The sequence below is a fragment of the Canis lupus genome, chromosome 15 (assembly GCF_048164855.1).
Source record: "Canis lupus baileyi chromosome 15, mCanLup2.hap1, whole genome shotgun sequence".
NCBI classification, from domain to species: domain Eukaryota; kingdom Metazoa; phylum Chordata; class Mammalia; order Carnivora; family Canidae; genus Canis; species Canis lupus.
In genome coordinates this window covers 36,418,494-36,444,099 of record NC_132852.1, presented here as the reverse complement: position 1 = coordinate 36,444,099, position 25,606 = coordinate 36,418,494, and the positions used below count along the sequence as shown (strand labels likewise).

The 25,606-nt window shown below is 37.4% G+C and overlaps 1 protein-coding gene and 1 long non-coding RNA gene across 13 annotated transcripts in view; one reads left to right on the top strand and one right to left on the bottom strand.

Moving 5' to 3' along the window:
- LOC140604890 (uncharacterized) overlaps positions 1–25,606 on the top strand; it is a 115,145-nt gene that overhangs the window by 14,455 nt on the left and 75,084 nt on the right. The gene's annotated exons all lie outside the window — the stretch shown is intronic.
- Positions 1–25,606, bottom strand: part of IDO2 (indoleamine 2,3-dioxygenase 2) — a 55,957-nt gene that overhangs the window by 25,261 nt on the left and 5,090 nt on the right. For 4 of the 12 annotated variants that reach the window (XR_012007705.1, XR_012007706.1, XM_072776571.1 and 1 more), the window contains exons 2-6: positions 12,388–12,483; positions 8,162–8,298; positions 3,605–3,724; positions 2,707–2,767; positions 1,282–1,400 (exon numbers count right to left, since the gene is read on the bottom strand). Coding sequence is in view for 10 of the 12 variants with exons in the window: in XM_072776571.1 (XP_072632672.1) it covers positions 1,282–1,400; positions 2,707–2,767; positions 3,605–3,724; positions 8,162–8,298; positions 12,388–12,483 (533 nt within the window). In the remaining 2 variants the exon portion in view is untranslated. The other 8 variants (XM_072776573.1, XM_072776577.1, XM_072776579.1 and 5 more) reach the window with 7 other exon arrangements.

Here is a 25,606-nt window from a genome sequence, read left to right as displayed (position 1 = left end):
GGGCTATTGTTTGTGTCACTCTTTGACATTTATTCACTCTTATTCTTTAACCCTGTCAGTGCACTCTGCTTCCATGTCTTCCATTTGTTCATAGCACTTAGCTCTGTGCTAGGCATATTAAAAGACTCCAAAAGTTAATTATCAAGAAGGAAAGCTCCTGAGCCCAGGACTGTGTCTGCATCTCTGGGATGCAGCCCTGAGTACTCACTGACTGGGCAATTAGCTCCTGGTTGTATTTTTGATTTAATCATTCTGGTCCAGAATTTTTTTTTCCCCTTCAAAATTTCCTGCTTTTCTCTTTTTGAATCAGAAATCCAATTTATTCAATGTTCAGTGCCTTGACCAGAATTATTTCTGCACATATATTATTTCTTTCTGTCAAAACTCTGAGTCATATTTAGCAGCTCTTCATGAAAATATTGGTCACCAATTTTGTTATGAAAGCAGAATCGATCAAAGATTATAATTAATAATTATATAATTATAATTCATAATTAAGGAAAATGTGTAGTCCTCTAGAACAGATTCCCATCATCTCCTCTGGCAATACTGTGGTTAGCCACAAACCTCATGCTGAGTTTTTCTTCATATCTAACCTAAATGTCCCTAGCTATTTTAAGTTACAAAACACTATTCTTGAAATAAATTTGGCTGTGATAATGAAGTTCAAGAGAAATTAAATACTTCTCTTCCACCCACTCCATTGCTTATTAAAAACTCATGCTACTTCTTCTTTAGACTAATGCCTACATACATTCCCAGGCCAACTTTCAGAGGATTGATGCCAGCTAGGTAGAAGAAATAACATTCATCAAATTCTCAATCCAACTTATCTAGAGCCCTACTCTTAATTCACCCATAATCACTCATGTATGAACACTGTATCATCATCACTTAATGAAGTCAATGGTCCTAGTTTGATGCGAATGAAAGCATGTTAGGGAATAGCAGATAATTTGGTGAGGAAGAATGAGTGAAGTCTAATTATGCAGAGCTTGAAGGTCAAGTTGAGAAATTCAGGTTGGATGTGGAAGCATATGAGAAAAATGTAGCCTGTACCAATGTATTCACAGTGAAAATGCTGGGAGTTTTGATTTTTGAGCTTGTGTTCAGGTTCATCCTTCTTTGGAACCATAAATAGGAATAAATAAATATGAACATCTTTAATCGCAAATAGCTGAAAAAGCCAGGGCCTTTACTGTAGGGAGAATAAAAATCACAGGACTGCCCTTTACTCAGTTTCAATCTGTTCAAATCCAAAGCTCTCACTGCTCATCTTACCTCTCCGGATTCCTAGTGGTCCAGTTTGTTAGCACCAGGTCTGCGTGGGCCAGGATAGGAGGGAGCCCCAAGTTCCTGGAGACTTCGACAAAGGGAAGGGCAAGATTTCTTGGCAGAACCTTATAGATATAAATCCAGACAGTTAGGATAGTCTAGAAAGAATACAACAGAGGAAGTGGTCATGGTTTCCCTCTATTCCAACAACCCTGTGGTAGAGAAATGACCATAAAACTGGGATGATCTGAGTGATCCATAAACACACACCTAGTCTCATATGTTTACTGTATACCATCTAGTGGATATATTGTGTATAAGTACAAGCTGAAATATATATGAATATTACAAAGTGGGGGCACACACACACATATTTGGAAAAAATAATCTCTGAAAATTGACTGCAAAGAAGGGCATCACCAAATGTTCACCACCATGTTTGAACACGAACTGGGGACTGAGTTGATGAGCAGTGGGAAAAGAATCTCTATTTCTATATCTATCTACTTATCTATAGACAGGGACAACTATATAAATATGTTGATATATCTGTGTGGATAAAACTACAAGCATATATATACACACACACGAGTGTGTGTTCATGTGTCAATCGGAAAGAGGAATGTGGAGGATAGAACTCTTCATCCTGTATAGCAGCCAACTCTATTCATCACCTCATAAGTCAAGCCCAGTAATAACTTCAAGTAAGTCACCTCAAGACAGGTGTCTCACCTTCAAGTAAGTCACCTCAACATCTAAATTATCTGAGGACCACTCTAAAGAAACTTATCTGCCCACAAGTCCAGAAAAACAATTCAGATCTATGGGAAACCAGGGGGCAGAGGTCTATTTGCTGTGGACAGTGCTAAATTAGATCCAAAAGAACGTTCTTATGCTCCCTATCTCCCACTTTTATTTTTACTTCTCCCTAAGATAAAAGTGTCTAATTAAGAAGGCCCATGTCTGCCTTAGCTTTCCCTTAGATTTTTAGATTAGGCTTGGAAAAGAACTGTCTTTTTAGGTAGAAAACAATAAAGAACTTTAAAGATTCTTAAAATTCAAACTTAAGTTTACCTTCCCTTGGGAACCAGGGGATGAGAAGAGTAATGAAGATATGAGGTGTCCATTTAGGTGAAAAGTTAAAAGATGAGATGCAGAGAAAGTCAGAGATGCTCTGAGGCCATGGGCAGGGGGCTCCATGGTGGTCTGGAAGTACGCCGTGGACACACCATGAAGCTAGAGGCTTCCTCTCCTGTCACCCTTCTCTACACCTCCTCCCAGTCTAAGGTATGGTTTGGAAAACACAAGGGGGAGGGAAGCCCAGTGGGATATTCTGTAGTGTGCCTAGATTTTAAGCTTTGTTATATAAGGTGCACAATTTTAAAAAATAAAATGTACTAACATTTAAAAACTCTGAGGCCACTGTATTACCTTCCTTTTGTCTCCTTCCTCATGTTCCTTTCTTTTTCTCATGGGGAATTTCCTGTGTTTACTTGAAAGAAAAGAGGCTGGATCAATTAAGCAAACAAAATAGGCAGGGGTTGTTCAGTGAACCGTGAAGTACTGGAACAATGCTAAGGCCAATTCCTGGAAAAGGGAAACTTCTGCAAAATGAAAAGGAGTAGTGCTTTTTAATGCAGTTAGTAGAACTCTGAGACTTCTTGTCTCAAGGCTCAGGTTGAAATCATGAAAGGTTAAGCAAAGATTCAGAAGAGATTTAAATAAATTATTAAGAAGCCAATAATCAGTAGAAATAAAGTAGTATTAAAAATTAAAATTATCCTTGTTAATGTCAGTGAGTCCTCTAGGGAAAGAAGTTTATGTTGGTGAATGGGAAGGTCTAAGCATGGCCTTGCATTCTACACTCACTTGCTATCTGACCTTGGACAAGGAGCTTATCTTCTGTAGTCTTCAACGGTCTACAAAATGGACACAGGGGAGTTTTATTTACCTTATGGGATTGTGAAAATCAAGAGATAATGTATGTGCATATACATACAAAATGCGGTCAAACGTAAACTATCATTAAGTATTTTATGAGACCTCAGTTCTTGCCTTCAAATGCATTATTAAGCATTACTGCCAGAAAGAAAATAGATGTGAAAAACTAATGAAAGGGAGAAATGGCTACAGGTTCTAAAAAAAAAAACTTCTTAGGGAGAAAAGTCTCATGTAAGTGGGCCATTTGCCCTTCCTTCAGCTGATAGCCAGAGAAAAGAACAAGAAAGGTCCTATTTTCCAGAAAAAGAGTGTTGGGCCGAGCAGAGAGAGTGGATTCCAGGAGCAGCAGACTTGCCGATGACAAGGCAGGCCTCTATTTGGCCCTTACCTCTTTGGGTTGTGTCTGTCCTTCCTGCCACACGTAGCCCATAGTAATAAAGCTGAGAACCAAGTGAGCCAGGCGCTGTTCCCGGTAACTCTTGAGGCCCTGACAGCTGAGCAGGGGCATCTGTTCAAGAGAACACACATCATCAGCTGCAGTGGGCTTGGGCTTCTCTGCCCTGATGGGTCTTCGTGCCTAGGGAACAGGCCATACTTTAGTGCAGGAGCTAGGAGCCTCCACCCACACCCATCCCTCCGCCCAACGCCCGGGCTGCTACAGTGTTGCGTATTCCAGGCCGCATTGTCCATGAAGTACCCAACCACTCCGTCCAGGCTCCCAAATTGTGCCAGCCACGGTCAGGTGCCCTGATCGCTCAGAGTGTCCACCAGAACCAGTTCCCCAAACTGGGATGGTTTATTTCGTGGGCTGCACCATGGCAACGCTACCCATCAAGGCACCTCTGCCTCCTTGGCATCGTCTAACCCGAGAGCAAGCCTGCAGCGCCCGCGATACTCAAACGGCTTAATTCTGAAGTACAAAAACGAGTTGGGAATTTGACCAAATCCCTGGCCGGGGCGGTAGGGGGGGAGGCGAGCAATTGGTGTGAACGGGCCAAAGGGTCGTGCAGTCCTTGCTTGAACTCCTCCCATGAGCCTGGCTGGGCGTTTGTACCTCTCCATGCCCTTTTCTTCGTGGAAATGTCATGAAAGCCACATCCTGCACAGAAGTTAATGGTTGACAGCTCTGCCGAAACAATAACCAGTTTCTCGCTTTTGCCTGGACGGCCTTGCCCGGGGAGGTGGACACACCAGGGAGCCCCGGCTTCCCCGCGCGCCCCTTCCCCACCGCTGCTCTCCTCCTTCCTCCGTGGCTCCCCAGCTCCACGGGGTCCTCAGGTGCCACAGCAGGCGGTGGAGGACGTCGTGTGTGTGTCCTAAGCTCCAGGCACCGTAGGAGCATCCTCAGACCGGCCGCCCCTCGGCTCCTCGGGCTCAGAGCCTCCCCCGTCCCCCAGCCCCGGGCCGCCTCCCGTCGGATTCCTCCCCCTGCAGTCCTCCAGGGCCCGCCAGCCTGAGGATGTCCGCCCCGCGCAGCGGCGTGTTTATTCCTCCCAAAAATGCAAAAATGTTCTCTGGCAGGATCGCAGAGCGCTTGGGGGGGGGGGGGGGAGGGTGGTGGCTGCTGAAATATTGCATTTTAACAGGAAGCAGCTTGAGAATTCTAACAATAGTGATTTATTAAGTACTTGTTATAAAGCCTCTTCCTAAAATCTTCCCACGCTGGGTGGTGCTGGGCCTTCCCCTCAACCCACGGGACAAAACTGTATCAGACAGGGTAGGCGCAGTGTCCCAGAGTGGGGGGCACTGAGCCAGGGTGCCCCTTCACTTCCACTGACCGCTGACCTGCGGGCTCAAGTTGGCCTCGCCTGACAGATACATGAAAGCCGCGTGTAATTTTAAATTTTCTAAGCGGTGACATAAAAAAAAAAAAGTACTAAAAAGAAACATGAAATTTGTCTTAATAATATGCTTTTCTCTGCCAATATATCCATTATATTATCAACACATAATCAGTATAAAACTATTGAGACATTTTGCAGCCCTTTTTTATAAGTAAGTCGTCAAAATCCAGCGCATAGCTCACAGCACAGTTTGTCCTAACCACAGTTCAGATGTTCCAAAGCCATCAGCCCCTATTGGCTGCCTATAGTGCAGCCTGAAGACAAAGGCATAAAGTACAAGTTGAGAATGTTTCCCTTGGTTGGAAGGTTTGGGGTTTTTTTGTTGTTGGAAATTTCTTGTACATTCCAGAGTCCTTGGGCTCTCTCTTCCACGTAAACATACAAATTACTTTTTTTTCATTTTCTTTTAATCAAAATGATTTGGAAAAAAAATAAACAGTAACAACAAATACTCTTTGGAAGTTTCTTCTACAAAAAACAAACATACAAAAAATACCAGTGAAATGGGGAGAGAATGAGTTATAAACTTAATGTTTTCCCCAATTTAAAAGTAAATCACGTCGGGCTCCTGGTGCATGGAGCCTGCTTCTCCCTCTGCCTACGTCTCTGCCTCTCTCTCTCTCTCTCTCTCTCTCTGTGTGTGACTATCATAAATAAATAAAAATTTAAAAAAAAAATTAAAAAAAAAAAAAAAGGGATCCCTGGGTGGCGCAGCGGTTTGGCGCCTGCCTTTGGCCCAGGGCGCGATCCTGGAGACCCGGGATCGAATCCCACGTCGGGCTCCTGGTGCATGGAGCCTGCTTCTCCCTCTGCCTACGTCTCTGCCTCTCTCTCTCTCTCTCTCTCTCTCTCTGTGTGACTATCATAAATAAATAAAAATTAAAAAAAAAAATAAAAGTAAATCAACTTGATTCCGTGTGTGTGTACTGTAAGATGAAAAGTAAATACAGAAGTTGTAAAATGCCATCTCATTACCGTTTAGGTTTCATTTTCCTGATTATTAGTAAAGGTTAGCATCTTTCATATGTCACATGGTCATTTATGTTTGCAAAGTAAAATGCTCATGTTTATAGCATCTTTCTTTCTTTCTTCTTCTTTTTTTTTTTTTTTTTTTAGTTTATTCATGAGCAACACAGAGACAGGCAGAGACAGGCAGAGAGAGAAGCAGGCTCCATGCAGGGAGCCCGACGTGGGACTCAATATGGGACTCCATCCTGGGACTCCAGAATCACATAGTGGGCCGGAGGCAGGCGCTAAACCACTGGGCCACCCAGGGATCCCTTTTTTTTTTTTTTTTAATTTTTATTTTATTTATTTATGATAGGCACACAGTGAGAGAGAGAGAGGGGCAGAGACACAGGCAGAGGGAGAAGCGTGCTCCATGCACCGGGAGCCCGACGTGGGATTCAATCCCGGGTCTCCAGGATCACGCCCTGGGCCAAAGGCAGGCGCTAAACCACTGAGCCACCCAGGGATCCCTAGGGATTCCTAGGGATCCCTTTTTTAACTTGGTTGTCTTTCTGTTTTATTTCCAGAACTTTGTCCAGTATACAAGTATTTTTGTTATACATGTGAAAACATCTTGTTTCAGTTTGTGACTTGGCTTTTCATTTTCTTTATAATCTATTTTGATGAATGGAGATTCTATATTAATGAAGTCTATTGTAAAAATATCTCAGCTTTAGTTATTAGGAAATCTTCCTTAGTTCAAGTACATATTCTCTTCAATTCTCTTCTATAACGTTTAAATTTTCATCTTTTACATTTAAATTCTTAGTCTATCTAGAATGAATTTATTTTTGTTTATGACAAAAGTAGCCAATTCAAAGTATTCTTTTGCTCTATGCTGCCATATGTGTGGATAATCAGCCATTCTTTACCATTATGTCCCCTTCTGATCTATCATCTGTTATATATGAAGATTTCACATACTTGTGGCTCTGTATGTATGTTCTGTAAAAGTTCTTGGTCCTCTTTGTTTATGCTGCCTCCATATCATATCCTCTTAATTTTTGTAGTTTTATATTACATCATGATAACTGATAAGGCAAATCTTCTCACCTTGCTATTGTTAAATATATATATATATATATATATATATATATATATATATATATTCACTTCCTATGTAATATGGCATAATGAACTAAATATTATTTTATTTTTATAACTTCCACATCTCTTTTTTTAACAGCTTGTTAAAAATAAATCTAGAATTTTAACTCTATTATCATGTTAATGAACTTTGGCCACAAGACTATGTCCATACACACACATGCAGACACAAATTATTTTAGAAATTCCTTCTTATTTCACCAGCACATTAACAGTGATTAAGAATTGATCATACAGAAAAAATTGACCATATATTTAATTAATTTCGTTGTTGGGCAATGTTTCTTAAATTCTCATTTTTTTGTCTTTCCTGAGTTCTTTATTCTGATTTATATTCATGATGCTAGAATAATTTCTGAACATTTAAGACAAAGTGCTTGGATAGTATATTTTCCTGTTTTTTGATTTGACTGATAATTTACTTTTTTTAGTTCTCAGATGATTATTAAAATCTGTGTTCTAAATACTTATTCCTAAAATTTTATTAGTATTCATACATTATCTTTAAAAATATCAGTATGGACAGATATATTTTTATTTTATACTTTGGATTATAATCCAATAATCCCTTATTTATTTTCTTGCTATATTGTTCCATACTGGCCACTGGGGTCTTTTTCAGGTTGACTTCTGTGTCCCACTTAATATGCCCCAACCTTTCCTATTTGTTTGTTTGTTAGCATTCTCTTACTTCCTGGCAGCGCAAGAGGGTTCATCTTGTATTTACCCTGTCCCAAGTTTATAATCAGGACCTTCTCCAAGGACCTCTAGTTTCTTTAATTGGAGAAGGGTATTTATCCCAACACTGGGCTTGCCCTTTGCTACTGGGGTGCCACTGCTTCTAGGTCTTCACAGTGGACAAAGTGAGGAAATTGTGTGTGTGTGTGTGTGTGTGTGTGTGTATGTGTGAGATGTATATGTGTGTACACATATTTTATATATACACACATATATAATGATTTATCCACATATGTTTATTTACTCACATATATAATGCTAAACATGACTTCATGCTCATGTTTCCAACTCTCATCCAGTACCACAGGTTGATTCTAGCCTTCTCCTTTGGCCAATTTAGAACTTTCATCTCTGACAGCAAAGTATCATACAGCATCTGTTCAACCTAGTATTCATAAAAAGCAGTTTCAGAATTGTTAAACTGTATCCCACACACACACACACAAAAAAACAATTTCCGAACTAGACTTTAGTGATTATGTGTAGTTCCCCTTGAGTTTGACCATATAGATTGCAGCCACAGCATCATTTTCCACAGAGCCTCAGGTCAGCTCTTTAGTCCCTTTGCCCTTTCTCATGAAGTGACATCCCACATCTGGAGTACCATTACATTCATTTGTCACAGACTGCATTCCATTCCAAGAGTCCCCCAAGTTCTGGTTAATTGATTTTTAAAATTTTCATACAATTCACTCCCTATGATAAACAATTCTGTGGGTTTTACAGCCAACTGAGTACCACGCAGAACAATTCTATCATCCTAAAACTCCTCCTTAGGAGAGGTAGCCCACCACCCATGTCTTCCTCCACAGTCTTTGGTAATCATTGATCCGTTTTCTGTCCTTAGAGTTTTGTCTTTTCCAGAATGTCATTTGAGTGGGATCATACAATATATAGTCTTTTGGGTCTGACATGTTTTACTTAGCAAAATATAATTTTGACCCTGAATAGCATTCTGTTGTGTGGTTATAACTCAATGTCTCAGCTAGTCGGGGCTGCTATAACAAAGTGCCACAGACTAGGTGGCTTATAAATAGTGGACATTTAAATTCTACAATATTCGTGGCTGAAAGCCCTAGATCAGGGTGGGGTGCCAGCATGACTGGATTCTGGGGAGGGTCTTCTTCTGGGTTGCATACTGCTGTCTTCCTGTTTTGTCCTCACATTATAGCTACAGAGGGCCAGAGAGCACTCAGGAGCCACTTTTACAAGTACACTAATTCTCTTTATGAGGGTTCCATGCTCACAACCTATAGTCTGTGTTGATTAGTTTTATGTGTTGGCCTGACTAGGCTAAGGGATTCTCAGATAACCGGTAAAACATTGTTTCTGGGTGTGTCTCTGGGTGTTTCTGGAAGAGGATAGCATTTGAACAGTAGGCTAAGTAAAGAACATTGCACTCAGAGACTCGGGTGGACATCATCAATTGCATTAGAGCCTGAATAAAATAAGGAAGTGGAGGAATTTTCTGTCTGCTTGAGCTGAGACAGCCATCTTCTAGCTGGGAACAGCAGTTACCAAGTGCTTGGACCTTCTGACTCAGGCTGGGACATACACTGTTGGCTTCCTTGGCTCTCATCTTGCTGAGGCTCCTACTTGCAGTGTAGCCTCCATAGTCATGGGGGCCCATCCCTCCTAATAAATCTTTTTCTCTGTGTCTCACTATATCCTATGGGTTCTGTTTCTCTGGAGAGCTCTGACTAATTCACCTCCCAAAAGCCCTACCCTCTAATACCATCACATTGATGATTAGGAATCTAAAATTAGGATCTAAATTTGTGGGCAATACAAACATTTAGTCCATGTACTCGGTTTAACTATTCTCCTGTTAAGAGAATAGGTTGATTATTTACAGTTTGGGGGATTATGAATAAAGCTGCTATAAACAGTCACATATAAGCTTTTCCATGCACATAAATTCCCAGTTGACTTGAGTAAATACTTAGGAATGTGATTGCTGGGTCATATGAAAAGTCTATATTCAACTTCATAAGAATCTGCCAAGCCATCTTCCAAAGTAGTTGTACTATTTTTTGCATTCCTACCAGCAAAATGAATGAGTGTCTTTTTGGTATATATCTTCAATGGCACTTGATAATGGCAAATTTTCTTTTTTAATTTTAGTTGTTCAAATAGATATTGGATTGTTTCTTAATACTTACTATTATAAATAATCCTGTCACTCTGTAAGTAACCTAGTTTTTTTTTATTGTTTCCTGATTAAAACTTGCAAAATTTTCTTCTTGTTCTAGAAAATTTGAAATTTCACAAGGATATCTGTATGTGTCCCCCCTACCCCCATTGTTTTTCTGATAAAATACTCAAATCTTTCCTAAGATCTGAAAAATTTTGTTCTTATATGCTTGAAGCTTTGCTTTTTCTCCTACACCACTTTGCTTTAGGGAACTAGTAGAGTTTGGGTCATTAATTTCTCCTTTTCATATACTTTATTTTTCAGAGTTGGTATTTCTATAATTTTTGCTTTATATTTTATGAAAAATGTATCCTTTTTCTTTTTTTGTATCCTTTTTCTATAACCAATGTTTCTATGATTTATTTGAGTTCATATTGAGTTTCTTTGCTCCCCACTAGTTCCTTTTACATACAAATTTACTTATTTTTATAAAATAAATACACTGGAGATGTTAATTAGAATATTAAAAACTTTGAGTTCATCAGAGCCATTGACTGTGAATGTCCAGTCCCTTTCTATTGCTCTTTGACTTATTCCTTCTCTTCATATTACATGATAATTTGGTGTTGTCTATTCATGTTCAGGAATGGTGGTCAGTTCTGTCAGACCTAGTAGCTAATACAGCATTCCTTATCATGTTTCTGGAATGCTGCTGAGTTTCCTCTTGTGTAGCTTCTTATGAGCAAGTCAGTTGCCTGTAGTGTTTTGTGGCAGTAGAGTGGAGAACGGACATTTTCTGGAATAGGATGGATGCATCTAAACCAAAAAATAAGTTTGTTTGTTTGTTTGTTTTTTACCAAAATACAGATAGGTGTACTGGGGCTTTCTAAGAGCAACGTGGCTGGCCTGGAGGTACTTTAAGATAAAAACTGTAAATGTATTTATTGTGTTGTCTGTGCCAAGTAAAGGTCTCATGAGACAAATGTTTTATCTGTAGCTCCATGTATGGTCCAGGAAGCCATAATATTTGTTTTCATTTAATTTCCAATTGATTCAGTCTCAATTTGTGCTGGTGAATTTTTTTTTTTTAAGATTTAAAAATTTTTCAGTAATCTTTAAAAGCACAATTTGTTTTGGTTGAATGCTTTGCATGGGTACCATAGATTGATATAATTTGCTTAATATGATATAAAAATTCTTAAAATTTTTATCTATCTTTGCTACTTTCTCTTGTTTTCCTGCATATAAAGATATTTTATTATTTTTCTTCTTCTTTGTATTTCTTTGGTCATGTTAAAGAGACTTTATGCAGCAGGAAAATAAATTCTTAGGTTTATCTTCATTAACACTGAAGATGGTCCTATACATCTCTCATAGGATTTCCAGTCTTGTGCCTGCACTTAACAGGCATCTAGTATTTTTAAATACATTAGTATTTATAGATATTAAACATGTGTAAGTCAGTGATAGAGGATTTAGGAGAATGGAAAACCTTTTTTGTCTCTCTGAAATCACATGGCATTCCAAATTGGTGGGATTAAATCCCATGGAGACAAGACTAGAGAGAAGTATAAATATATATTGAACACTGTTCAGTGGCAGGGAATATGGAAGTCATTTAGTCCTTACAACAATTCTATGAGACCAGAATTTCTCCCTTTCTGTAAATAAGGACTCAGAATTACAGGGGTGAAATAATTTGTTTATAAGTTGGAAAGCTACTATGTGATAAAACCAAGATTCAGACTCAGTCTTCCTGAATTAAAGTCTATGTTTTCTCATTATATCCTATTATTACTGTGGGGGCAATATCAGTGCCCATGGACCAAGAAGTTTCACTGTTTTTACTCACTTTTGGGAAATATTCCTCCTCTTATTATTTCTGCAGAACCTACTAACTTGACTCAACTATTCTATGAGACTCCAATGGTAAAATCAAGTTGTAACCATGTGACATGCAAGAAGGACACTGAGAATATCTATGCTTACCTTTCTCTAGTTAGATCTTTTCCATCAGCTTGCCTATAATTCCCAAACAGACAGCCTTCCTTCTGCAAACAAATATTTGTTGAGTGCTTAATATGTTCCAGAAATCGTTTTGTGCAGGCTCTGGAAACTAAGGAAATGCATGTGTAATATGAGGAACAAGTCACTCCACTCTTCAGGAAAGGCGAGAGAGCTTAGTTGGTAATTTCAAAGGCAATGGTTTGTGTCCCTGGGTCCATTGACCCACTTTCATAATGCTGAGAAAGAGGAGTATGTGAGGATGAAATTAAGATCGTGAGAAGAACTTAAAGAGGAAAAAAAATGACCTTAAAGAGAAGAATGAAAAAGATATACCTTGTTCACTCGAGCTTGAAGCTGGCGACTCTCAATCAAATGAGGGAGTTCATTGGCAATTTCCATCCAAGGCCTAAACTGATCTGGAAGTTCTTTCTGCATTCAAAATGGAAACATCTCATTATTTTAGACCTCTCTGGGAAGCAGCTTCAGGGGAGTAGCTGCTTTCAGATTTTAGTCTTAAAGTAGAATTCAGGTCAGTTCAGCAACAAATATTGAGAATTCACTGTATGCTGGGTCCTATGCTAAGCATTACAAACACACAAATAACTGAAATAAAATCCTATTGGGCATGTAGTCTAGTAAGGCAGGAAAACATGTAGTCAGATATATCCTAATGCAGTGTAATATGTTCAATTACTGACGTGTATAAGTTTAAGAACTTGTGAAAAAAAAAGAACTTGTGAAGAAGAGGAAGTTGTTAATTCTGTCATCAGGTGTGGGAAATTAAAGGGAAGTATTTGTAGAAATATGACAATTGGGGTCAGTGTTAGAGTCTGAAAGTGACTTTGTTCGGTGGAACTTTGAAAATGGGAAAACAGTAAAACATAGGAGACATTGCATAAATAGAGACAACTGTGCTTCCTGGATTACAAGTGACTCAGTGTTACTGGAATATTAAGCCTGAGAGCAAAAGTTATGGACAATGAGACCAGAAAATCAGATCAAATTTGCTTTAATGTACATAAGGATTTTCTTTTTATGTAGTAGGTGACATGGTTCAATTTAAATTTTAGAAAGGTAATTTCATTTGTAGGGTTTGAAGGTATAAATCAGATTAGGAAGGCTTTGAAGTACTATAATGAGAACTAAATTTAGGCAATGACATTGAATTTAGAAAGGAAAAGGCATGTATTCAAGAAGTATTTGGAAAGGGGCACCTAGGTGGCTCAGTGAATTAAGCATCCAACTCTTAATTTTGGCTCAGATTGCAATCTCAAGGTCATGATCTCAGGGTGGTGAGATCCAGTGTCAGGCTCTGCAGTGGACTAGGAGGAGTGTGCTTGAGTTTCTCTCCCTCACTCCTCCCACTGCTTGCGCTCTCTCTTTCTCAAATAAATAAATCTTTCAAAAAAGGAGAAATATTTGGAAAGTAAAATTCAAATGATGAGACAATTACATTTAGAGGTGGGGGCTAAAGGCAAGATGACTTCTGGCCTAAAAGCACTGCCTGTGCTGGAACCATGTTTTAGCCAAGTAGTATATAGGCTGAATTTCAGCAATCCTAATTCCAACCCAGGAAATGGCACACTGTATCTATTGCTGTAAATAAACTTATGTTGGAATAAGTCACACTTGTGTGTTTACATATTGTCTATGGCTGCTTCTACATTATAGCCTCAGAGTCAGGTAGTTACAGCAGAAAAACCATATGGAATACAAATCTTCAAGTATTTATTACTTAGCCGTTCACAGAAAAAGTTTGCCAACTCTTGATCCCTATGGTCTACACCTCTTTTTTCAGAGTATAAACTGTATAAATGTGTCTCTGGGTTAAGGACAGGCCATAAGGAATTGATGGGAACACAAATTGAAACATAAATGCAGAGGGATGTCAAAAAGAAGGCATAAACTTAGTGAATTTATTTTTAATATTTATAGCCTAAAATGTCTGTGGAATGTCAAGATACTGGGCAAGTACATTTGCAGTTTGAAGTTCAGGGAAAAAAAATTAGTATTAGAAATGCACAGTTGGGAGACATAACTGGTAAAAACACCACATGTACTTAAAACCACAAGAGTGTATAAAGTCATTTGGGAGAAGTCACAAAGTGGAAGGAGACTGCCCAGATCAGCACACTGGGGAATATTGACAAAGCAGGCTGAGGAAGTATATCCAGCGATACAGACCAAAAGGGTTCAATGAGCCAGAAGAGAATCACCCTCCAGAAGTCAAGACGTTAGAGGACATCAAATAAGGGATTCATCAGAAGGTCAAAGGTATCATTAGAAAGTTAAAGGAAGATTGTCCCCTTTGAAAAAAAAAATTAAGAAGATACTCATGTATATCAGTCTTTCTATGTATCTGGCATAGAAATTTAGTTCAGGGTCAGGCAAGCAGTGTTTAAATTTTAGTGAGTTGAGGAAGTGAGAATACAGAGACCCAAAGTGTAAATTACTATTTTTAAGAGAGTCATAGGGCATTGGCAAGGAGGCATTTGAGTCTGAGATCTATCTCAATTTTAAAATGAGAACTTTAAGAAGTTTAGTCTTGAAAGGTAAAGGACAGACATGAGTAACTTCAGGCAAAATGTCACGGAGTAAGGGAAGAAGGGGAATAAGAGGCCAAATAAAGCATCTGGCTTTGAAGTGATAGAAAGAGAAAGTCTGGAGCTTGAGGGAATTTGCTCTTTATGAACTCAATTTCTCACCAAATGGGAGAGATCAGCTTCTATGACTTGAAGAAAGGGGTTGGTGTTAAAGTAATTATAGAAGGGAGAAGGAACAGAAGATTAAACATAAAAATACAAATACAAACAGTAAACTGTGTTATATGTCTTATATTATGTACATTAATACTATATTATCATGATATATAAAACCCATCACAATTTGAAAAATGTGTTTGGAGAGGTAGAGAACTATAAGTTACCCATAAATCACTTATTGGAGGCAGTCCTCTGTCTCAGATCTGAGACAAAATTGGGTTCAAACTCCTAATTAATTCATAACCTGGGTGAATCTAACATCCAATCCACAATCTCTGAAAATTAAACTTTATTTAATCCTCTCCTTTTTATCTTTGAAATTGAATCAATTCAGGACAAACTGAGAACTCCCTACTAGCTTTCTCAACAAATCAGATTATACCAGCATCATATTATTTTTATTTTTACTATAAATACAGATGATCATGGAGAGAAAATCCCATTACACTCTCCTCCTCAGGTGTTCACACAGTACCTCTGCTTCTGGAAGGGAGCTACCTTTCTCTCCCCTTCTTCTCCCAGGGAGAAGAAGTTTATAAGCACAGTAGTATAATCTTCCCCAGCAATGCTTAGCAGTGGGTGCAGAATTGAAGAGGGCTGGTAATTATATTGACCCAAGTTTGGAGATTTACAGAGTTGGTAGCAGAATTGAGAATATTAGCAAGAATAAAGGCAGAAACATTTATGATAAACAGACTCTGAACTGGCAACATGTTTGTCATCTCATTTGTATGATGCATGTTTTATGAACAAAAACTGAATATGGTTTTATAGAGACAATGGAATTAATCTTCATAACAGAAAAATCAAAGTTGCAGAGTCATAATATTCAGAACGTCTTTTTAAAGTGGGTTTTTAGGGGAACCTGGGTTGCTTAGTCAGTGTCTGACTCTTGACTCTGGCTCAGGTCTTGATCTCAGGGTTGTGGGATAGAGCCCTGTATTGGGCTACATGCTCAGTGTGGAATCTGCTTGTCCCTCTCCCTCTACTCCTTTCCCCACTCTCTCTCTACTCTCTTTCTCTCTCAAATAAATAAATAAAATCAAAAAAATAAAGTGGGTTTTAAGAAGGAAAATTGTAACCAAATCATCACCTCTGGCCTTCTCTCCTCGATGCCTAGATAAGGGATATCCTATTTTAAAAATTATATATATGGTGGCATCCTGGATTTCTGTTTTCTTCACCTTCATGCAAATCCTTAAATACTACCTTTTGCCTTCAGTTGTGCTGCATTGGAGTATTTACTTTTTCTTTTCTCTTAGATTCCTAGGGGAATCTCTGCCTTCCTCCTGTTTTTTTCTCTCCTTTGGGAAACAAACTATAAAAGACTCTTAAAACAGAGAACAAACAAAGGGGTGATGGAGGGAAGTGGGGCAAGGAGGGGCTAGGCAGGGTGATGAGTATCAAGGAGGGCACTTGATATGATGAGGAGCTGTGGGTGTCATATGTAAGTGATGACTCACTAAATTCTATTCCTGAAACTAATATTGCACTATATGTTAAATAAATAGAATATAATAAACATTAGAAAAAAATAAAAATTAAAAGTTCTAAAATTTGGATCATCCACAAACACAAAAATACCCAATAGCTTTTTAGATCATGAGGGCTCTCAAAGTGTGGTGCCTAGTCCAGCAGCATAGAAACTTGTTAGAAATGCACATTCTCAGGCTCTACCCCAGGCCTATTGAATCAGAGACTCTGGGGTGGGGTCCAGGAGTATGTGTTTTAGCAAACCCTGCAGATAAAGCTGATGTACTCCGAAGTTTGAAAGTCACTGATGTGGGGACATTGAAAATGATCAAGAAGAGGAGAAAAGATTTTAAAGATATTTCATAATTTATTAAGAATGTAGCATCTCTTTTAAGCTTTTCCTCTAGAGACAGGAGAAAGTATGGAATTGTGTTAATTATTTTTTGATTGCCAGACTTTTTTTTTTTTAATCTACAAGGTAGGAGACAGGATTAGTTAATGAACTTTTCACCAAAAAGCACCTATTTTCTGTCAGTTCATATATTATCTGGCATATCTGTTCTAAAATCTGTATGGCGGGACGCCTGGGTGGCTCAAGAGTTGAGTGTTTGCCTTCAGCTCAGGGCATGATCCAGTTCTGGGGATCGAGTCCTGCATCAGGCTCCCTGTGAGGAGTCTGCTTCTCCCTCTGTCTATGTCTCTGCCTCTCTCTGTGTCTCTGATGAGTAAATAAATAAAATCTTTTAAAAAAATCTGTATGGTATTCCAGTATTCTATTAATGAATATTACTAATTGTTTCTAATTTTTCACTATTAACAAATCTGAAACGATCAAACTTATACATGTATTTTTGGATGTTTTCTTATTATTAGGACAAATTCCAAAAAGTGGAATTGCTAGATTAAAGATTCTGTACATGGAAAGGTTGAAAATCACTTCTTGATTTTCTAACAGAAAAATTACATGAATTTATAATTGTAATTACAGTATGTGATATATAATGGGAGTGCCAGCTTATCTGATTCTAGAAACAGTGAGCATTACTAAACTTTCTTTTTGTTTTGTTATTTAAGATAGGATATGTATTATTTAATATTTAATTAACTTTCAAGTTAATTTTAAATTAATTAAGTAAATTTTAAGTTAAATATTAAATGCTTTTAAGCTATCCTCAAGTATTAAATAGATGTAAAACTATAAAGTTTAAATAGCTATAAACCTAATTAAATATTAAATGCTTTTAAGTTATGCTTTTAAGATAGGATATGTATTATTTAATATTTAATAAACTTATTAAAATAACTTCACAAGAAATATACTCCTTTTGGAAATGACGATTAAAAATAATGCTGTCAATCCTTATGGCAAAACAATCAAAAAGCACAAAATTTAAAGGGTGGAAAGTAAAAGTACCCTAATTCTCATCCTCCCACCTAGCAATAACAACACTTGCAAGTTTCTTGTGTGGTTTTTCAGAAATTGTACATGCTATCATACTATTGTGTACTTTTATAATTCCATGATTATTAATGAGTTTGAATATCTTTTCATATGCTTTGATCATTGCATGTTGTGTACATGTGTGAAACAGCCACTCACAAGGTAGTCAAATTAACCAATATTTTCATTTTTGCCATTGGGTTTTTACATTATGTTTGGAAAGTTCTTCCCATCCCAACAATATTTCTTTTAGGCTATTTCTAGATTAACTATTAATACTTATATTTGGAATCCGTCTACATTTGTGTTGTTCATGTTATGAGTTCAACATATTACCTAATTTCTATCTTAAAATAGAGTCCAAGGATGCCTGGGTGGCTCAGAGGTAGGGTGCCTGACTTCCAGCTCAGGTCATGATCCTGGGATCTGGGATCGAGTCCCACATCAGGTTCCCTGTGAGAAGCCTACTTCTCCCTCTGCCTATGTCTCTGCCCCTCTGTCTCAGTCCATGCCTCTCAAATAAATAAATAAATCTTCTTTAAAAAATGAAATAGAATCCAGAGATGTTGGATGAATTTCAACTTTACTGAGGTTACACATCTGGTAGGTGGCCAGGTCAAATCTCCTCTGACTCAGAGTTCAGTGCACTTAATACCTCATCAGAATAAACACAGGGAGAATGGTGGACATAGGGGGATGGAAAATGAGTGTAACTGGATAGGAAATTAAAGGAAACTGTGTTTTTCTTTCTTTTCCAATAACTGGAAGATCCAGATGTGGAATAGACAAAGATAATGAAATATTTGGTCTGCCTTCCTTTTTGAAAACCAATTTCCTATTTTATGTTATTCTTCTGCTATATTTATACATCTGCCAAAGTGTAATTTTCAAAAAGTTAAAAAAATTAGACATTTGTAATTAGACAAATAGAGAATTAGACAAAATTAGACAAATAGAGAATGTGTGTCCAAAATATCTTTGGTTCCTTAGTGAGGAAATCAGCAGGATGATAGAGTTGGTTCAAAAGCATTTGTTAAACTGGGTATTTGCAGAGTTTTTTTTAAAGAAAGAATGTTGAGATAAAATTGCTAAGCTTAATAATAATAATAATCCAGTTAATGTTCATAACTTTAGGGGTATGGTATATCTTCTACTCAACAGAAATCAGTTGAAGCTTTTCTTGTACAATGATCTTCAAGTTAATATGCAACCTTACAGGATGGGCCATAACTGATAGTAAGTAGCATATTAAACAAAGGGAAATTCCTTATATAATTAAATAGTCCTCAGGTGAGACTGTTAGGGCTCCAGGATGGTATTAAATGAACACATAGCCATCCTTTTGCTTTTTTATTGATAAATATTTTCAACCCACTTACAAAATAGAATAGACATCTAATAGGAACTATTTTATAGGAATAATAAATAAACTCTGTTAGATTAGCACTTTGGTTAAGTTAATTAAAACTTTGGTTAAGAAAATCATGTGGACAGTTTAAAAATACAAGTTTGAATGAAAATAAACCAGGAGAATATCAGCAAAGCTGGGTAACAATATGAATATTGCAAAAATTAGAATTTAAACTATCAGAATTTGAAGGAGATAGCTATAAATGAAATAAAATATTTAAGTGTCAATGGAAAGAGGCCATCTAACACTGCAGCAAAATCAAGCGAGGTCAAAGAAATAACTGGATGACTTTGAAGAGATAGATAAGCAGCATGAGGGGACTTGCAGGCTACACCAAAACATCTGGTTTTGTTCTAAAAAGCAGCAAGAGAGTTTTAAAGAGCAGAGGGGCGTGGCTGGATTTTCCTCTTAAAAAGTCACTCTGACTGCCTTCCACTGTTGCCTGGCTGGGAAAAAGTGGAAATGAGACAAAGTGGAAGGCAATAGCCCAAAGGAAAACGATGGTGGATTACACGAGGGTGGATAGCGAGGAGATACATTTCAGAGACAAAGCTGAATCCACTCATTCTCAAATGAATTTTTGTAAATATTGAAGATTATTGTGAAGCTGAGGTAAGAAAAATGTAGTTAAGGTTAATACAGGCAGAGTACCAAGTAAGAATTTACTAAATAGTAATTACTACTATTATATTATTATATATTATAAAGGAGTTGTAATAGGAAATAAGAAAACTCAACTTTAAGAAAAAACTGCTTTATTTATTCATGAGAGACACAGAGACATAGGCAGAGGGAGAAGCAGGCTTCATGCAGGGAGCCTTATGTTGGACTCGATCCTTAGACCTGGGATCACGACCTTAGCAGAAAACAGACACTCAACCACTGAGCCACCCAGGCGTCCCAAGAAAACTCAACCCTTAATAAAATACAGGAAAATGGTATAAATATATTTTGCTAATACATTTGAAAATCTGTATTGAGTCAGCATTTTGAACACTGTAAAAGATTGGTCTTTTTTATCTAGAAGTAGGAATCTTAATAGGCATAGAAAAAATGGAAAATGTAATTAAAGCTTACTAAAATTTTTCTAGTCTCCAGAATTATGATTTATTTTCTGTTCTGGAGCATAGAAAAACAAGACAGCATCCAATGCATCTTATGAAGATAACATAACATCAGGAGTAGTCCTTGAAAGAATAACACTACTGGTATTTATGAATACAAAAGGATAATCCTTAAATAAAATATTATCGAACTGAATTCAATAGTATGTTAAAAGACCAATCAATTTTGAGCATTACCGTGAGTATATTTTAACATTAGAAAGTTATTATTATGCATGAAATCAGGAAAATCTAGACAAAGAATATAGAAGATTTTTGGAGAGAATATTTTCATAAGCTGCTGGAGGATATACCAGAGTAACAATAAATAATGGCTAAAACGCCTTGTAAAGAGAAGGGACTTGACAATAAACATTTTCTTTTTTTTTGTTTTTATTGTTGTTGCCCCCCCTCCCATGGATGGTTAAATAGATTTGAGACCGAAGCTGAGTAGCTATGGATAGCAGCTCCCATAAAGAGCAGTTCTCCTTCTCTGGTCCCTCTCTCCACCTAGAACACAGTCATTCCCCATAATAAACACTAGACAAATAATACAAATTATAACTTTTAATTGGCACTAAAATAATTAGTCTATCTAGAATGCCCAAATCTTTTGTTTTGGTCTCCTATTGTTTTCTAAGCATCTACTTTAGTTCCTTTAAATGTAGAAAATAGTGAAAAAAATACTAAATTGAAAACAATGAATAAAATGCCAGTAAAAAGAAAATTAGAAAAGAAAGAGAATAGTAAATCCAGAGGTCATTAATTTGATGAGAGAGAGAGAGAGAGAAAGAGAGAGAGAGCAAATGGTTGTAGATAAGAAAGAAGTATGCAGAAGAGCTCTAAACAGGGACGCCAGAGTGGCTCAGTGCTGAGCGTCTGCCTTCAGCTCAGCTTGTGATCCTGGAATCCGGGATGGAGTCCCACATCAGGATCCCTGTGAGGAGCCTGCTTCTCCCCTGCCTATGTCTCTGCTTCTCTCTGTGTCTCTCACAAATAAATACAATCTTAAAAATAAAAAGAAAGTTCTAAACAACTGCCTTCAAAATTAGCTAGTGATAAGTTATTTTCAGGAACAAGATAGAGAATTTTTGTGCAAATGGTTTAGTTTGAATTAAAACATAAAGGGTGGAATAGACACACAGTTTTCCATTTCAGTTTTATTTATGAGAGGAAATTGAAACTAACCAAAATGTTTAACCCCATTTAAATTGCAGTGTTATATCATGCAAATGAGATTTGGTGAAACCATTAAAATTATGTTATTAAGGCATTAGTTTTAGGCAAAAGTTTATTTTATAGTATCAAGTTAAGCATGCAGAGCTCAGGTTTGGATATACAACAGGATAACAACTTTACAACTTTGCACGCGCGTGCGCACACACACACACACACAAGCAAATACCCAGATATACAGACTCTTAAGTAAATTACCTTCAAACAGCAAGGGTATTTTGTTTTTTTTTTGTTGTTGTTGTTGTTGTTTTTTCCAAAGGTATTTTGATTCTGTGGAGCCAGGAGTAATGTTTCATACATTTTAAAATTTTTCTAATATTTATTTAATATGTTTTTATTGGGCAGCCCAGGTGGCTCAGCGGTTTAGCGCCTGCCTTTGGCCCAGGGCGCGATCCTGGAGACCCGGGATCAAATCCCACGTCGGGCTCCCAGTGCATGGAGCCTGCTTCTCCCTCTGCCTATGTCTCTGCCTCTCTCTCTCTCTCTCTCTCTCTCTGTGACTATCATAAATAATAAATAAAAATAAAAAAAACACATAGTTTGATAAAAATTGGCATAATTATGGAATGAAATGGTATCAAATATTCTATTTCAAATTGGTTATGACTTAGAAATTCTGGGCTATATGATCCTAACTTATCCTGTTGTCAGTAAGACCCCAGGGCCTAGTCTGGCCTAGAATTGAGTTTTAGACTCAAACCAGAGTGTCAGAATATTAAGGGCTTTACAGATCAGTAATATCTAATCTTACTGAGTTCTTACTTTCATTCTTATAGCATACCCACGAAATGTTATCCTCATGTAGAAAAAAAACAGGGTCAGAGAGATTAAATACAACTTGTTAGTTTTAAAACTGATGAGTTTTAGCTAGAATTCAAACTCAAATCACTATGACTCTTAGAGAGTTTGCTTATGCCATTCATCAGAATTTGTTATGTCAACTATCTACTATTTCTTAACTAGAATTGTTTTATAAGAAGAAACATCATGGACCCCAGAGAATAATTTCCCAAGGATCCAAAGACTTCAGTTGGGAAAAATGATGAAAGAAACTAAAATCCAATTTTATGGAAACATCTTTCAATCGCAAATTATCATCACAACATTTGTTTTTATTTCTAGGCAGAGGAAAAAAACCACATGCAAGTACTCATGCACTTTCAAGAATATGTCTTTGTACCTTTTCCCTCATCCTACTGCAAAGGCCACAGTTTCAGAAATATGATTCTAGTGTGTCCTTTTAAATTCATGCAGGAGAAGAACCACTTCTTTCCCATGTAACCATGGTCACACAATTACTGCCCATATGATGGCTTTTCATATTCTAACTTTCCTCTGACTTTAAAGGTACAATTTTGCAGCCGAGGATGTGCCTTTTCTTCAGAATATATTGAGGTCATATTGATGAACATGAGCTAACATTATGCTGACAAAACTGGCCAATATTTAACGGTCCTTGTGTCTTGTTGACTGCTTAATATCTTGCACTCTGCTTTTCATTGTCTTCACCCTCCCATGCATGTGTGGTCAGGTCTTAGGACAATCATAGTTCTGGTTGCCCAGGCCCCTCTCTCCCTCTAATGCCTTATCTTTTCATCTCACTCCCCATGGTGGATTGGATGTATGCCTCCTCCAAAAAGAAAGAAAGAATGAAAGAACAAAAAAATGAAAGAGAGAGAGAGGAAGAAAAGAAAGAAGGAGGGAAGGAAGGAAGGAAGGAAGCAAGGATCCACTTGGAAACTGTGAAAGCAACCTTATTTGGAAAAAGGGTCTTTTTGCTGTAGTTTAGTTAATAATTGCAAGATGAGATCGTCTTGGATTAGGGTGGCTACAATGACAAGTGTCTTAGAAGACATAGACAGGAAGAAGAAGACACAGACACAAAGAAGGCCACATCAAGATGGACACAGAGAGTGGAGTTATTCTGTCATGAAAGTGATACGGCTGGAGCCACAGGCCAATAGGAAAGGCCAGTAGGGATTCTCCTATAAGAGCCGCTGGAGGGAAACTAGTCCTGCTGACACCCTGACTTGAGACTTCTGCTCTCTAGCACTCTGTGAGAAAAAAAATTTCTGTTGTTTTAAGAGACCAAAACTGTGGTAATTTTGTCACAGCAGTACTGGGAAACTAATAAATGCCCAAGCCTCATTTTGAATGAAAGGAAGATTTGTATTTTCTTATGGCCAATTTTCATTCTTTCTTAGCATCTATCAGCTGGTCTCCCCATGTTGTCTCATGTTTCTCTGCAACTGAGATATCCTGCATGAGAAAGCTCTGAGTGGCATCATTGTTTAAAATTCCAGTTTTTGGACTGTCTTGGCTATCTCTGCTTCTACTTCCTTATCTCCGTCCACAGCTTTCCCCTTTGTCTCTACTTACCTTTCTTGGTTCCTTAATTTTGGCACGTAAATCCAAACCTCATCCAACCTCCCTGCCCCCGAACACATTTTTCCTTATTGACCTACATTAACTATTATGAAATGTAATCTCTTTGTCTCTATCTCTACTATATTACCCTCACCACCTCAAATCTCCCTTCAACATGATCAGATATGCCCCAGAAACTAGGGGAAGTAGCAATAAATTTCTCAGGGAAATATCTGAATATTTCATACCTACAACTTATGTCTGGAAACTACAGCCTCCGATGCTATAAAAAAAGTACTGAGGCAATTATTTTTCTACTCCTCTTTCTAAGCACCTGGAGTCCACTGCTTCTACCAAGGGTTTTGAATTTCTACAGGAGAGTATATATGTATCTATTTTTCCTAAATAGTTATTTGGTCCCTGCAAAGAATAAAGTTCAACAAGCTATTGGGACTTCAAGATAAAAACCTCCTGCACAGTGGAGGACACAATGAACAAAACTAAAAGGCAGCCTACAGAATGGGAAGGACTCTGATGTTTATAGCAACATTATCAAAAATAACCAAACTATGGAAAGAACCCAAATGTCCATCAACTGATAAATAGATAAAGAAGATGTGGTATATATATATATATATATATATATATATATATATATATATATATAAAATGAAATATTACCCATCCATCAAAAAAATTAAATCTTGCCATTTGCAATGACATGTATGGAAACAATGTATTATGCTAAGTGAAGTAAGTCAGAAAGACAAATACCATATGATTTCACTCATATGTGGAGTTTAAGAAATAAAACAGATGAACATGGGGAAGAGGGAAAAGAAAAAAAAAAGAGAGAAGGAAACAAGCTGTAAGAAACTCTTAATGATAGAGAACAATCTGAGGGTTGATGGAGGGAAGTGGGCAGGGGAATGGGCTAAATGTGTGATGGGTGTTAAAGAGGACATGTTATAATGAGCACCAGGTATCATATATAAGTGATGAATCACTGCATTCTACTCCAGAAACCAATAATGGGCTGTATGTTAATTATCTAAAATTTGAATTAAAAAATGAAAAAAAATTTCCAAAAAAAAAAAAAAAAAGAATAAAGTTCCCAAAGTCCCTATAACTATTGGCACTAGTCCCCTTTTTCTGCTTCATGAAAAACTTAAAGTTTCCCTTTTCCTTTTTAAAAAAATCTTTATTTAAATTCAGTTTAGTTAACATATAGTGCATTATTAGTTTCAGGGGTAGAATTTAGTGATTCATCAGTTGCATGTAATATCCAGTGCTCATTCCATCAAGTACCCTCCTGAGGCCCATCACCCAGTTACCCCATCCCCCACCCACCTCCCTTTCAGCAATCCTCAGTTTGTTTATCTGTGGGTTTGTTTTTTGTGGGCTTATCTTTTTTGGTTTTTGGTTTTTGGTTATTGGTGTTCTTTTGCTGGAGGACCAGTTAGGGGTTTATTGCCAAATGGTGAGAACTTCTGAGCCCTGGACAAATGTCATCTTTGAAAACACTGAGCCATCAGAAGCACTGCCAACCACACTGGAATTTTTGGCAGGAACAGTTCATAGGCAGTGAGGAACATGTACTTCTATTAGGAGATGCATAATGTCTGGTTGTGAGCAGCCATTGATGATTCTTTCCTCCATTCATTGTTTCACTGGGTTTGATAAGATGGTGATATATATTTTTTGGCACGTAAAATATGTTCAATATATATTGATCAAAATTAAACTAAGAAAAAACCAA